The sequence below is a fragment of the Gymnoscopelus braueri genome, assembly GCF_963280865.1.
Source record: "Gymnoscopelus braueri genome assembly, chromosome: 14".
NCBI classification, from domain to species: domain Eukaryota; kingdom Metazoa; phylum Chordata; class Actinopteri; order Myctophiformes; family Myctophidae; genus Gymnoscopelus; species Gymnoscopelus braueri.
The window spans coordinates 9,895,473-9,907,984 of NC_137619.1; the positions used below are offsets into that span (position 1 = coordinate 9,895,473).

Consider the following 12,512-nt stretch of genomic DNA (forward strand, 5'->3'; position numbering starts at 1 on the left):
CCATTTAGGCCCGAGGGCTGAGGCCGACTCTAAAAGCGCCTTCTAAAACCTAACCTAAGTTCTGTGAAAAATTTCAATAAATAAAGAATTTTGTTGCTATATGTATAGCAACAACTAATAAGACACAGAGGTGGCTCCCGGATTGAAAGGTATAACAACGTATAGGTTACAACAGGTCTAAATGGGATATACAGTACAAATCTGTTCTTATTCTAAATCCCAATAAACGCTGCAAAGAGCTTATTTGAGTCTATTAATAAATATGTATTATACAAATCATTGCTGTCGGGCAGAAACCTCTTACCTCCACATTCTAACGTAGTGTTTTTTTCCCGTAAATTAACGCCCTACCTGATCATACTACAGCCTCACACGAAAGCATCAAAAGTAGCAGATCTGCAAGCTTGAAACGTGGCACGAAGCATCGCGTTTTGAGCTTGTAGAACTGCTGCTTTTGCCGTTTTTTTAATTTGAATCCTGAAAAGGAACTGTTTTGGACATAATGAGGTTTCCACCCGACAGAGACGACATGCATATTTAGGACAAGGCCTGTTTAGGAACCCTAGTATTCTCCATAGTTTTGTGGAAAGCATACCCATACTGCATTAACCACTTTCAACCTGCCATCCCTATTTTGGACATGCCATTATGTGTAGACAAACACTTTCTACAAGTCAAGTGTTGGGAGCTTGTAGATCTGCTATTTTCACTATTCGTTTAGCAGTCTCGCGAGCCAGACTGTTGCCTCCCACAATTTCCAAATGTCTCCGTCATACGGTCTGGAACAACGGAAGCTCTGAAAATCATCAGAGGATAAAGCGGATACGACGCCTCCTCCTTCCGTATTATCTTTACAGTCGCGCAAATTTGTCTTAATATAAATCAAAATAATCGAAGCACATATAGCTCGCTGCTTAGCAGAAATGGGAATTCTAAAATAAAATGTAAAGACGTTTTAAAATATATTTTCGTTAACGGAAATGACAAACAGATGACCGCTTCTGTTCTGGGCTTTCAGAAGGTGTAGTTCCAGATTCTATATCGTATTCATTCGGAGATTGTGGAATAGTTGTCTGGCTACGCGAGACTAATTTGTTGGTATATTGGGTTAAAGTGGTTAGCGCCTTTAGTTTTCTGGTCGTTACACTAGTGGGAGATAAACTCTGAAAATATAAGGAAGGATACAAACAAATAACATTAAAATGTGCACATCTGCAAAAAATATATTTAATCTGACAGTGTTGGTGAGCATTTCAATGTGATTGCAAAAACAACGCTAAGTGAAATGAACACAGACGCAGAACATAACTGACTCAATCTTACATATTTGCATTATAATTGTTACTTAATCTTTTAAACCCTGAAGCTGAGACCTTTGCCCACATAAAGGTGAAGGGATTTGACCACATGATTACTCATTTCAGATTTTTTTAAATTTCTCTTGGAGCTCAACTGATGATTACCGATTATACCAATATTTTGACCGATAGTTTGTATAAGAAATACATTAAAAAAAAGAGAAAGGAACAAAAACAATGCATAATCAATTGTAATCAATTTGAAAAAGATAGATCTGATCGAAAATTCATATGGCCGATCTACAAGCTCAAAACAGTGTAGCTTGTAGATCTGCTATTTCTGAAAACTTATGAACTTTTCTTTTTTTTAGCAGCAGTAGGAGGCCTGCTGCTATTAGTGTTTTCTGAGGACGCCATGTCTGATGATGTCCGTTTGCGGTGAGCCAAAGTCTGCTCATGGGCCTTTAGGAAAGTCGGGAGGCGGAAGTGTTTCCCACACTCCTTACAGCTGTACGGCATCTCTCCAGAATGGATGCTCTTGTGTCTCATAAAACTGGTAGACGTGTTGAAGGTCTTCTCACAGACAATGCATTTGTATGGTGTTTCACCCGTGTGGGTGTGCATATGGGTATTTAGCATTTGTTTGTGCTTGTAAGTCTTCTCACAGATGTGACAGTGAAATGGCCTCTCTCTTGAGTGTGTGACCTTGTGTAATTTGTACTGCGAAGGGTGCTGGAACTTCTTCCCGCAGACGTCGCAAATAATCACACGCTCATTGGCGAGTTCAGAGTGCTGGCTGACCATGTGGTACCTCATGCTCTCTTGTGTGTAGCTTTTGCCGCAGATGGAGCAGAGCTGCTTTTCCGTCACGTCGTGGATGGCGGCCTGATGCCTCATCATGTTCTCCGCCTGCGTGAACCCTTTCCCGCAGGCCGGGCACTGATACGGCTTCACTTCTTCGTGCACGTATTTGTGTCGCGCGAGGTGCACGGCGTGATGAAAGCTCTTGCCGCACACGTTGCACTTGAAGGACTTGTCGAAGTGAACGACTTTGTGCAGTTTGAGGGCAGCGTCGCAGATGTACGCCTTCCCACAGATGTCGCACATGAAGGCCTTGTCTCCGGTGTGTTTTCTCTTCACATGTTCATCACGGTGACCCTTGTGGCTGAAGCCCTTGTCACAGTAGTCGCATTTGTACGGCAGAACCCCGTGAGCTTTGATCTCGTGCTCTCGGAGCTTCTTAATGCCGGGGAAGAGCTCCCCGCAGGTTTGACACTCTGGGTGTACCTTAATGTAATGCTCGTTCAGTCGGAACACGCTGGGGAAAATGTTGGTGCACCGCTCGCACGGATGATTCATGGGCTCTGGACCTAGTTTGCGTTTGTTGGGCATTTTCTTTCCTTTCCTTTTCTTGTGCTGTGTGGCGCCGCTGGTGTTCTCGTCTGCAGATACCGGGGATAAGGACCGGGCGTACTCGTGGTCTTGGTGCCTGGGAGGGGTGGGAGGGGAGTGGGACATGCCCCCATCATCCCCGCCATCAGGACCGTCTCCTGGGTCCTCTTCCTCAGGGCCACAGGGTTCGTTTATTCCTGCAAGGAGAGCATAAAAAAAGTTAGCCACGCAAAGACAACCTGAACCTCACATGTTCAGTTTTCACTGTGAGATATTTGGTCTGGAAAACATCCATGGGAATCGAATGAGCCCAGTAGCTGGAAGCTGGACCAATCCGTGAAATATGGGGAGTGGGGGACTGTTTTCTGACACACTGGTTTCTTCTCCAGTAAAACTTGGCTTGTAGATCAGTGGTTGTCAAACGTTTTAATTTCAAGGACCCCCATAACTCTCAGAGTTATAGATCTGTAAGGGTCCATAATTTGGAACCCCCTCAAGGAAAGAAGCCTGGAGGGTTCCTGGACCCTACTTTGAGAACCACACTTATAGGGAGCGTGTGGTCATTGTGCCATCTCTCTCACACATACATGCGCACGCACGCACGTGTGCGCGCACACACCACACCCACCCACCCACCCACCCACCCACACCCACACCCACACACACACACACACACACACACAGTATGTGAGGTGTGTTGTCTCTGTACCATTTGTGTCAATGTGTAAGTCTTCTGTCTCTTCGATTTTGATTGAAGGTATTGATTGTGTAGATTGTTGTTTTGTTGTCGTCAGCTCAACAATGCTCAGTATCTTGTCGATGGCCTCCAAACACAAACCTTCCACCAATGCATCCAGCTCTTCCTGAAACAATAAACATAGAAGATTAGAGCAGTAGTCGGTTGTTCCTGCAGTAGAGGACTGCAGTCCTAGGACCCCATACCACCCCCGCTTCTAGGACCCTGGTTTTTAGCGAAAGTGCCACCTAGAGAATATCAACTCAATGTGGAATTGTGAGGTTACGTTTAGGAATAAGGTTAAGTTTAGGCATAGTTTTACTGACGTTACGTTTAGGAATACCTGGATACCAGATTCCCAGATTACCCAGATTTGACCCGGGGCGAGCGGGTTTTGGGGCGAGCGTTCTTGTATTACATTTTGTATACTATGTTGATGAATTGAATATGTAGGTCCACAAGAGCTTTTTGGTGTTATCCTTTTAGCCTTAACTCTTTCAGTGCCACAATACGTCAAATACGTCATGAGGCCTAACGCCCCGTGTGCCACAATATTTTTTTTTTTAATTGAAGATTTGCTGCTCCATTCACTTCTTGTTTAACTTTTTACTGAAAAAGGCTGTATCTCGGCTCCTAAGCACTTTTTTTTTTACAATTAATTTTGGTTGTGGCACTCACAACCCAAAATTCCATAAATAAGCATGGCACTGAAAGAGTTAATGTCTGACTGTACCACATACTGTTTACATGTCTTACTAATAAAGTATTCAATCAATCAATCAATCAATCAATCAATCAATCAATCAGTATGCAACTTGGACCAAGTTACAACTTGTCCATTATTGTCAACTTTGACTGAATACATGTTTTCCGCCAGAACATTCAAATGGATATGCTATGATTGATACTAGATGAAAAGAGCTGGGCCCCAAATCACAGCAATGTAGGGTGAGTAGCCTACACCAGTGGCTCTCAAACTGTCAGGGACCCCCAAATTAATTGATATGTATTGGTCGCAGAGCCCAATATGAAAATATGTTGTGGCGGGGTGGGACCCATACAAGATGTGTGTTGTTGAAACGTGAGCTTGTTAGGTCAGCTAAAAGCTGATACATTTAGGGTTGAAGTGTTATTAACTGATTTAGATGCTGTATTAACTAATTTTGCTGGGGACCCCCTGGAACTCCCAAGGACCCCTGGCCTACATAAATAGCCCCACCAAGCTAGAATGCCCCCACGAAAATGCAGCGTTCAGTCAGTCTGTCAGCCATTCTAGGGCTAATATCTACCTAGCCCTGATACAGTCATGAATGATCATCAACATAGTGTTTGCACTTTCTCCCTTTTTGACCCGTACATCTACACAAACGTTCAGATTTCAAATATAAAAAACTTACCCCATGGCCACGGATGTTACAATTATGCACGGACCCTCAGAAGTACCTGTATCTTTCATATTGTTTAATAAAAAGCATTTTACTCGGATTGGTGGCCATTTCTCCGTATTCTTTCATGCTTTCAACCACGCAACCCTATCGGTTGGGAGGTGTATTTCACTCTGATATATTACAACTCTGTGATAAAATGGCCACCAATCGGATTAAAATGCTTTTTAACTGAACAATACGGTATATACGGGTACTTCTGGGGGCCGTACATAATTTCAACATCCGTCACCATAGGGTAAGCACTTTATATTTGAAATCCGAACGTTTATGTAGATGTTCGGGGCAAAAAGGGAGAAAGTGCAAACACCAGGTTGAAGTTCATCCATGCCTATCATGACAGATGAGCGTCTTGGATCCATGGCTAATGTCTACCCCACTAAATGAATTTATACTTTATCTTACGAGGGTTTCGCATCATGCCATAAAAGAACAGATGACAGCTAAACAACGCTAGTTTGCAGATCTTCTTCTTCTTTCTTTTTTTTTTACAGAAATGTAGTTTATTTACCAGGTCTTCTTCCACGTTGTTTTGGACCTTTATCTGTGCTATGACCGCCTTGGTGAAATCATTCATTATTACAAGGAGTTGAGTGTTAAAAGACTCTAAACTCAACATGGTGTCGTTTTTAAAACACACTGCTTTTAGCGTCTTATCTTTAGTTTTAGAAACACTGTAACTGTACTTTATCTTCTATTATCATTATCAACCAAACAGCTAATATTTTAGAACTGGGAAGAGGGAACACTAAACCCCGCCCTTTCCGGACCGGGCAGTAACAACCAACGTTGCCAGATTTTGTGAGAGAAATAAGCAACTAGGTCTATGAAAACATGCCCAAAAGAAGTGACGTGCTTCGGCTATTTGAAAATAGCAGATCTACAAGCTCACAAGTCACAACGCGTCGTGATGCGACACGTTGACATATAAAAAAAATCAAAAAAAATCTAATACAAGCAGGGGTCCCTGACACAAAATATTTTCAGATGGGGGTCCTTCCTTCAAGTTCCTTGGATATTTACAAACTAATTTGGGGGTCCTTGACATGAAAATGTTTGAGAACCACTGGTTTAAAAAATAAATTAAATTAGGAAACAAGCCCAAAATAAGCAACTACACTTGAGTTTAGAAACAAGCCCCAAAAAACCACAACCCGCAAACTACCAATATTTACAAGCAACTTCAAAGAAAAACAAGCCCAAAGTAGCTTATAATAAGCTGACATGGCAACACTTGTAACGACGACACATCCGGAAGTGCCTCGATAGGCCTTCAAAACAAAACAAAACAAAACAAAACGCCAAGTTTTTATTTTCTTGATAGCAGTGGCTGGAAAAAAGTACTACATTTTTTTTCACACAAAATCCTGTTTGGCCAATTTGGCCAATGTTTGTCCAGTTTGTATTATATAGTTTGTTGATTACTTTTGGTCTTTTTTAATTTAATTTCTTTCTTTCTTTTTTTAGGTATTAAAATGGTCTTAAAAGTCCTGAAATTGTCACTTCACCATCATCTGGGGCCAAGGACCCCTTAGCTGAGAGAGAGATGAAGCAGGGACCCCCACTATATTGAATACAATCGTGTTGCAGATTAAACCTTTTCATAGATTTCATAGCTTCATAGACTTGTTTGACAGCACTATCATCAGTGTAAATTAATGTTTTTTCTTTGTTTTGTTTACACATTTTCTATTCCGAGGGGTACCCGGCAAAAGCAGTTAATATAGCATCACAATCATTTTAACCACTTTATCCATTATATGTTGGCTATTCAAAAAGAGCAAATGTACATTGTACAATGTACATCATGATTTGTGTGCATGGGGTTCTCATCTTAAACAAGCTTAGTGCTTAATGAGAGTTCCAGTTTAGTAGACCTTGTATTGTGAATGTACTTCCATGTACTGTTATGTACTGTCATGTACTATTCTCATGTCTTACTAAATAAACTACATCAATCAAACATGATCACAGCGCGTCACGTGCTGCGAGCTTGTACATCTGCTATTTTAGATTTTATTTTGTTGAAAAATCTCAGAAATGTTAAGAAAATTATGAATATTTTTTTCTCTTCTGAGGGTCCCTGTCACAAAACCTTTTCAGATGTGGGTCCGCGGCTAAATATACATCAATGTGGGGGTCCTTCGCACTGACAAGCTTGAGAACTATTTTTAGACCATGTCCCCATTCGATGCAGTTTCTTTCTTTCTTTTTCCTCCAGAATCCCCAATCCACACTGTTAAATCCTCAGTGTTCATGTAAGTCTGGGAGTCACAGGTCCATTTGGTTCCATGTGTACACTCTCACATTTACAGACCCATAAGGGTCCATTTGGACCCCCTGGTGGTCCCTGTACCCAACGTTGAGAAACTGTGCTTTCCCAAACACTGGGTCGGGCCCCTTTTGTGGGTTGCGGACCAATGTTTATGGGTTGCGACTAAATGTCCCTTTATTATTTTGTTTTCTACATTTTGTTTTAATTATTATTATTGCAAAAAAAAAAAATTTAATGCAAAAAAATTCATGAATTAAAAACAAATTCAAACATTTTCCAAAAATAATTGCATAAATAAATACAACCATCAAAGACATTTCATGAATTAAAAGAAAAACAAATACTTTTAATCTTCTTTTTAAATAGTGTAAATAGCAGACGATCTACTTTGGACTTTGAAACAGCACCTTGTAGATCTATCTACAAGCTCACTGATCATGTCACCATGTTCACAGTTTAACTGTATGTTTTCATTCAAGATGTATTTGTATTGTTGTTTATTGTACACTGATGAATTTAAAAAAGGGAAAGAAACTGGAAAACTAATTTCTGTTTTGAATTTGGTTACACTGTTGTGAATTGTAGATCTGCTATTTCTGCTATTTTTGGAATGTTTGAAAATGTAGAGCATGACATTTTTCAACATGGAAACGATTACAGCAACCTTTTTGAGACAGTGTGCCATGTTATTACACCACATCAAAATATAAAAATTAAATATTTCCAGCAGATTTAAATTGTCCATAAATCAAACTTTTCCCCCCTTCTTTTGAAATGTTTTCTTTCATATCAAGACATTGTAATGAATAATGATCATTAGACTTTGTAACCCATCTACTTTATCTCCCCGACTCCCTCCCCGGTCAGAGTTCAGAGTTTGAACGCATGTAGAATTATGTTCAGGATATAATTTGCATACAGATGTGAGGGGACTTAACCTATTCAATCCGGGAACGTGTCTACAAATGTCTTCTAAATCCTAACAGTTTTCTGAAAAAACGTATGTTGCTATAATATCAGGGGTTCTCAAACTTTTTCATGTGCAGGACCACCCAAAAGGATATGTATTTGGTCGCGGACCCCCATCTCAAAATATTTTGTTCCAGGGACCCCCGCCCCCCACCAAGAAGCAAAGATTTGAGTTGCAAATGTTCACTTTAAAAATATATATATTCAAAGATTTGCAAAAATGTTCATGATTTTTCAAAAATAGCAGATCTACAAACTTATATGAATTCACATGAGCTTGTATATTTTCAATTAACAATTAAATAGCCAAAGTATGAAATAATGGCTATAGCTAAATTCGAAAATGAGACAGATACATTCCCGGATTGAATGTGTTAATTCAATTGACAACATTAAAACATATATTGTATTCTAAACCAAAAATCCTCTCTCTCATATTTATGCCAGTGTGCCAGTGATCACCCTCCCCTGTGCCTAAGGTTGCGTACCCCTGGATTATAGTAATAATTGTGACAGGCCTGCTGAGGTCTATGTACAGTACAAAGCTGCTCTTATTCTTATCATAATAAACACTGCAATGAGATTATTTAATGCCATTTATCCTGTAAATATGTATTATACATATTTTAGAGAATTTAGACATTTACTGTTTAGGAATCCTGTCCTCCACTGGTGGTTGTATTTTGTCTCCCTGCTCTGCTATTGAGACATTTAGATCGTGTCAAAGGTCATGAGTCACCTAGACACAGGATCTGACACGAATTTTGACCTGATGGTCAAGATTACATTTATCCCCTGAGCAAGCAGGCAGGCTCTATTAGCTCAATGGTAAAAATGTCAGCACTTGCGCAGGAAACCGGGTTCAAAACCGGGGTAGAAGAGGGAAGTTACATAGTGCTGCTTTAACCACTTTCAACCAGGCATCCCTGTTTCGGTCATCAAATCATTGCGAAAATATGTGTTGCAAGCTTGTAGATCAGCTATTCTCACCATTCATCGTTAGTATATTGGGTCAAAGTTGTTAAAACCTTTTGTTTTCTGGTAATTATGCCCACAGGAAGTTAAATTAAAAAAATATAAGGATAAAAAAAAACAAATGAGCACATCTGCAAACAATATATACATATGTATTTAATGTGACAGTGTTGGTGAGCATTTCAATGTGATAGCAAAAACATACCACTAAGTGAAATGAACAGTGTATGAACATGCTCATCTGACACAGAACATAACGGACTCATTTTTACATATTTGCATATTATTGTTATTTTTCACCCTGAAGCGGAGACCTTTGCCCACAGAAAGGCAAAAAATAGAATAAGCAGGTAGGGGGGGGGGGGGGGGTTCAGTGTCTTCTTGCTCAGAGACACTTTGGCTGGTACTGGGATTTGAACCTATGACCAGAATATCATTTCAGATTTTTTCATTTCTATTTACCGATGATGATAGATTCTTGGGGTCCGATGCCAATCCTGATTTTGGAGACTCCTCGACCACCGAGCCGATCTTATAAGCTCACAATGCGTAGCTTGTAGATAAGCTATTTTTTTTATTTTTTATTTAGATTTTTTTTTGCAGCAGTAGGAGACCTGCTGCTGTTAATGTTTTCCGAGGACGTCATGTCTGATGACGTCCGTCTCTTGTGACCCAGAGTCTGCTTATGGGCCTGCAGGAAAGTCAGCAGGCGGAAGTGTTTCCCACACTCCTTGCAGCTGTACGGCGTCTCTCTTGTGTGCATGCTCTTGTGTCTTATCAAATAGGTGGCATACGGGAAGGTCTTGTCACAGACGGAGCATTTGTGTGGTTTCTCACCTGTATGGGTGTACTTGTGTTGTTTTAGCTTTTCTTTGCTCTTGTATGTCTGCCCACAGATGTCACAGCCAGATGTCACAGCCGGGTTCTCCCCCTGGTGGATGTACTTATGGGTTATTAGCATATGTTTTGTCCTGAAGCGCTTCCAACAGACCTCACAGTGAAAGGGCCTCTCCCCTGTGTGCATCATCTTGTGCATTTTGTACGTCGAACGGTTCGGGAACGTCTTCCCACAGACCTCGCAAGTAATTAAACTCTCTGGCAGCTTGTCGGGTGGAAGCTCATGCGAGTGTTTAATAACCATGTGGGTCTTCAGGCTATCTCGTGTCGTGTAGCTTTTGCCGCAGAGGGTGCAGAGCTGCTTCTCATTGGTGTGGATGGTATGATGGGCCTTCAGGTGCGTCACCTGTGTGAAGCCTTTCCCGCAGGTCGCACACTGATACGCCTTCACCTCTTCGTGCACCTGTTTGTGTTGCCTAAGGTGGGCAGCTTGATGAAAGCTCTTCCCGCACACGTCGCAGGTGAAGGTCCTGTCGAAGTGTGTGACTCTGTGCTCTTTGAAGGAAGAGACGGAGGAGAAGCCCTTGCCACAGACGTCGCAGAAGCAGGTCCTCTCTCTGGTGTGCCGGTACGACCTCAGGTGCGCACGGTACGAAGTCCATGTCTTGTAGCTTTTGTCACAGCATTCGCATTTGAACGCCAGAATCCCGTGAACCGTCAACTCAAGGGACTTCTTTCTCTTGCGTCCGCTGGGCGTTTTCTTTCCTTTCTTTTCCGTGTGCCGTGCAGCACTGTCGGTGCTCTTGTCCGTAGACACCGGGGATGAGGGGGGAGACGAGGACCGGGCGTACTCGTGGTCTTGGTGCTCGGATACGGTGGGAGGGGACACGCAGTCCTTGTCATCAGGACCGTTTCCTGGGTCTTCGTCTACGGGGACGCAGTGCCTGTTTATTCCTACAAGGAGAGTGTGAAAAGTTAGCCTCACGATTTTAGGCGACCTAAATTCTCTCGTGTTCAGTTTTCACTAGTGAAATATTCAGTCTGGAACACATCCAATGACAATGAATTGAGCCCAGTAGCTGGAAGCTGGACCAATCCGTGAAATATGGGGAGTGGGTGGAGCCTGACACACTGGTTTCTTCTCCAGAAACAAACAACCAAACAAACATGCCACACTCATAATACATGCATACATGCATACATGCATACATGCATACATGCATACATACATGTACTGTGTTGCTATGTTTGTTCACTACAGTATATTGTCTCTGTCAGGGTGGAAACCTCATACTTTATGTCCAAAACTGTTACTTTTCAAATATAGCAAAATTAGCAGATCCACAAGCTCGAAACTTGTGCTTGTGGATCTGCTACTTTTGATGCTTTTGTGTGACGCTGTAATATGGTCAAGTAGGGCATTAGTTTACGGGAAAACACAAAACGTTCGAGGATGGAGATAAGAGGTTTCTGTCCGACAGCGACGATATGAAGTGTGTTGTCTCTGTACCCTGTGTGTCAGTGTGTACTGTGTTACTGTTGTCCATCATAATGTGCCAGCGCCGTGCCTGGTTTGAATTGGACGTCAGAATCCGGATCTTCCGAAGTTTCGTTGGAAGTTTCGTCATGCACTCCAATTAAATTCTTTCTTTTTTTGTTGTTGCTGCTTTTTACCTCTTTTTCTCCTCAATATAGTCATTATGCCAATGTATTCCTGTGTTGTCGCTGCTGTTGTATCCTACTGACTCACCTGCCAGTGAGGAGCCCCCACCAGGAGGACATAGAGCCTTCGTCCTACTCCTCCCGCCCGACACTCCCTTCCCCTTCTTTTTTTGTGTGCCGTGCAGTGCTGCCGGTGCTCTTGTCCGTAGACACCGGGGATGAGGGGGGAGACGGGGGCCGGGCGTACTCGTGGTCTTGGTGCTCGGTTACGGTGGGAGGGGACACGCAGTCCTCGTCATCAGGACCGTTTTCTGGGTCCTCGTCTACGAGGACGCAGTGCTCGTTTAATCCTACAAGGAGAGGGTGAAAAGATAGTCATGCACTACAATTAAATCAAATTCTTTGGCATAATGACTAAATTGAGGAGAAAAAGAGGTAAAAAGCAACAACAACAACAAAAAGAAAGAATTTGATTAATTGGAGTACAACAGCAGTGACTGATCACAGGTGCCGCCCCAGCCCGTAGGAGTACATGCAGTGAATAATATCACCCTCCCGCCCCGCTTACCTCCCCCAAAACACGGGTCCATTTGGTTCCATTTGTACCCTCTCAGAGTTATGGTGGTCCTTGAAAATTAAAAAAGTGTGAGAACCACCGATATTGTAATTGTACAGCAGACGTGAAGTCCACATAACCAGCTCTGACAGTGTGATAAAACCGGTTCCGGAAACGGTTCCAAATGTGATGGAACCGATTCCGGGTTCCTCAATGTTGGATCCGTTTCCGATCGGTTCCTCCGGTTTCCAGATCCAACCCTACCTCTAAGTGTCACCTCCTCCTCCTGTGTTTTCAAGCCTTCTGACACTCCTCTTTTGACTGACGGTGGATGGTGTTGTGTTGTCGTGGTCCCCAGCTCAACCAT

The 12,512-nt window shown here is 42.2% G+C and overlaps 2 protein-coding genes across 2 annotated transcripts; both read right to left on the minus strand.

The window, feature by feature from the left end:
- Nucleotides 1-1,223: 1,223 nt before the first annotated feature.
- LOC308100737 (uncharacterized protein) lies at nt 1,224-5,586 on the minus strand. Its single transcript, XM_080449811.1, has 3 exons — nt 5,383-5,586; nt 3,400-3,553; nt 1,224-2,887 (listed from the first exon to the last, which is right to left on the minus strand). Exons 1-3 carry the CDS (start codon nt 5,488-5,490, stop codon nt 1,647-1,649), a joined length of 1,503 nt encoding a protein of 500 aa, XP_080305937.1. The 5' UTR covers nt 5,491-5,586; the 3' UTR covers nt 1,224-1,646.
- Nucleotides 5,587-9,371: 3,785 nt separating this feature from the next.
- Nucleotides 9,372-12,512, minus strand: LOC308099979 (uncharacterized protein; the record flags this gene model as incomplete). Its single annotated transcript, XM_080448881.1, has 3 exons — nt 9,372-10,881; nt 11,678-11,850; nt 12,472-12,512. 3 exons carry the CDS (start codon nt 12,510-12,512, stop codon nt 9,665-9,667), a joined length of 1,431 nt encoding a protein of 476 aa, XP_080305007.1. The 3' UTR covers nt 9,372-9,664.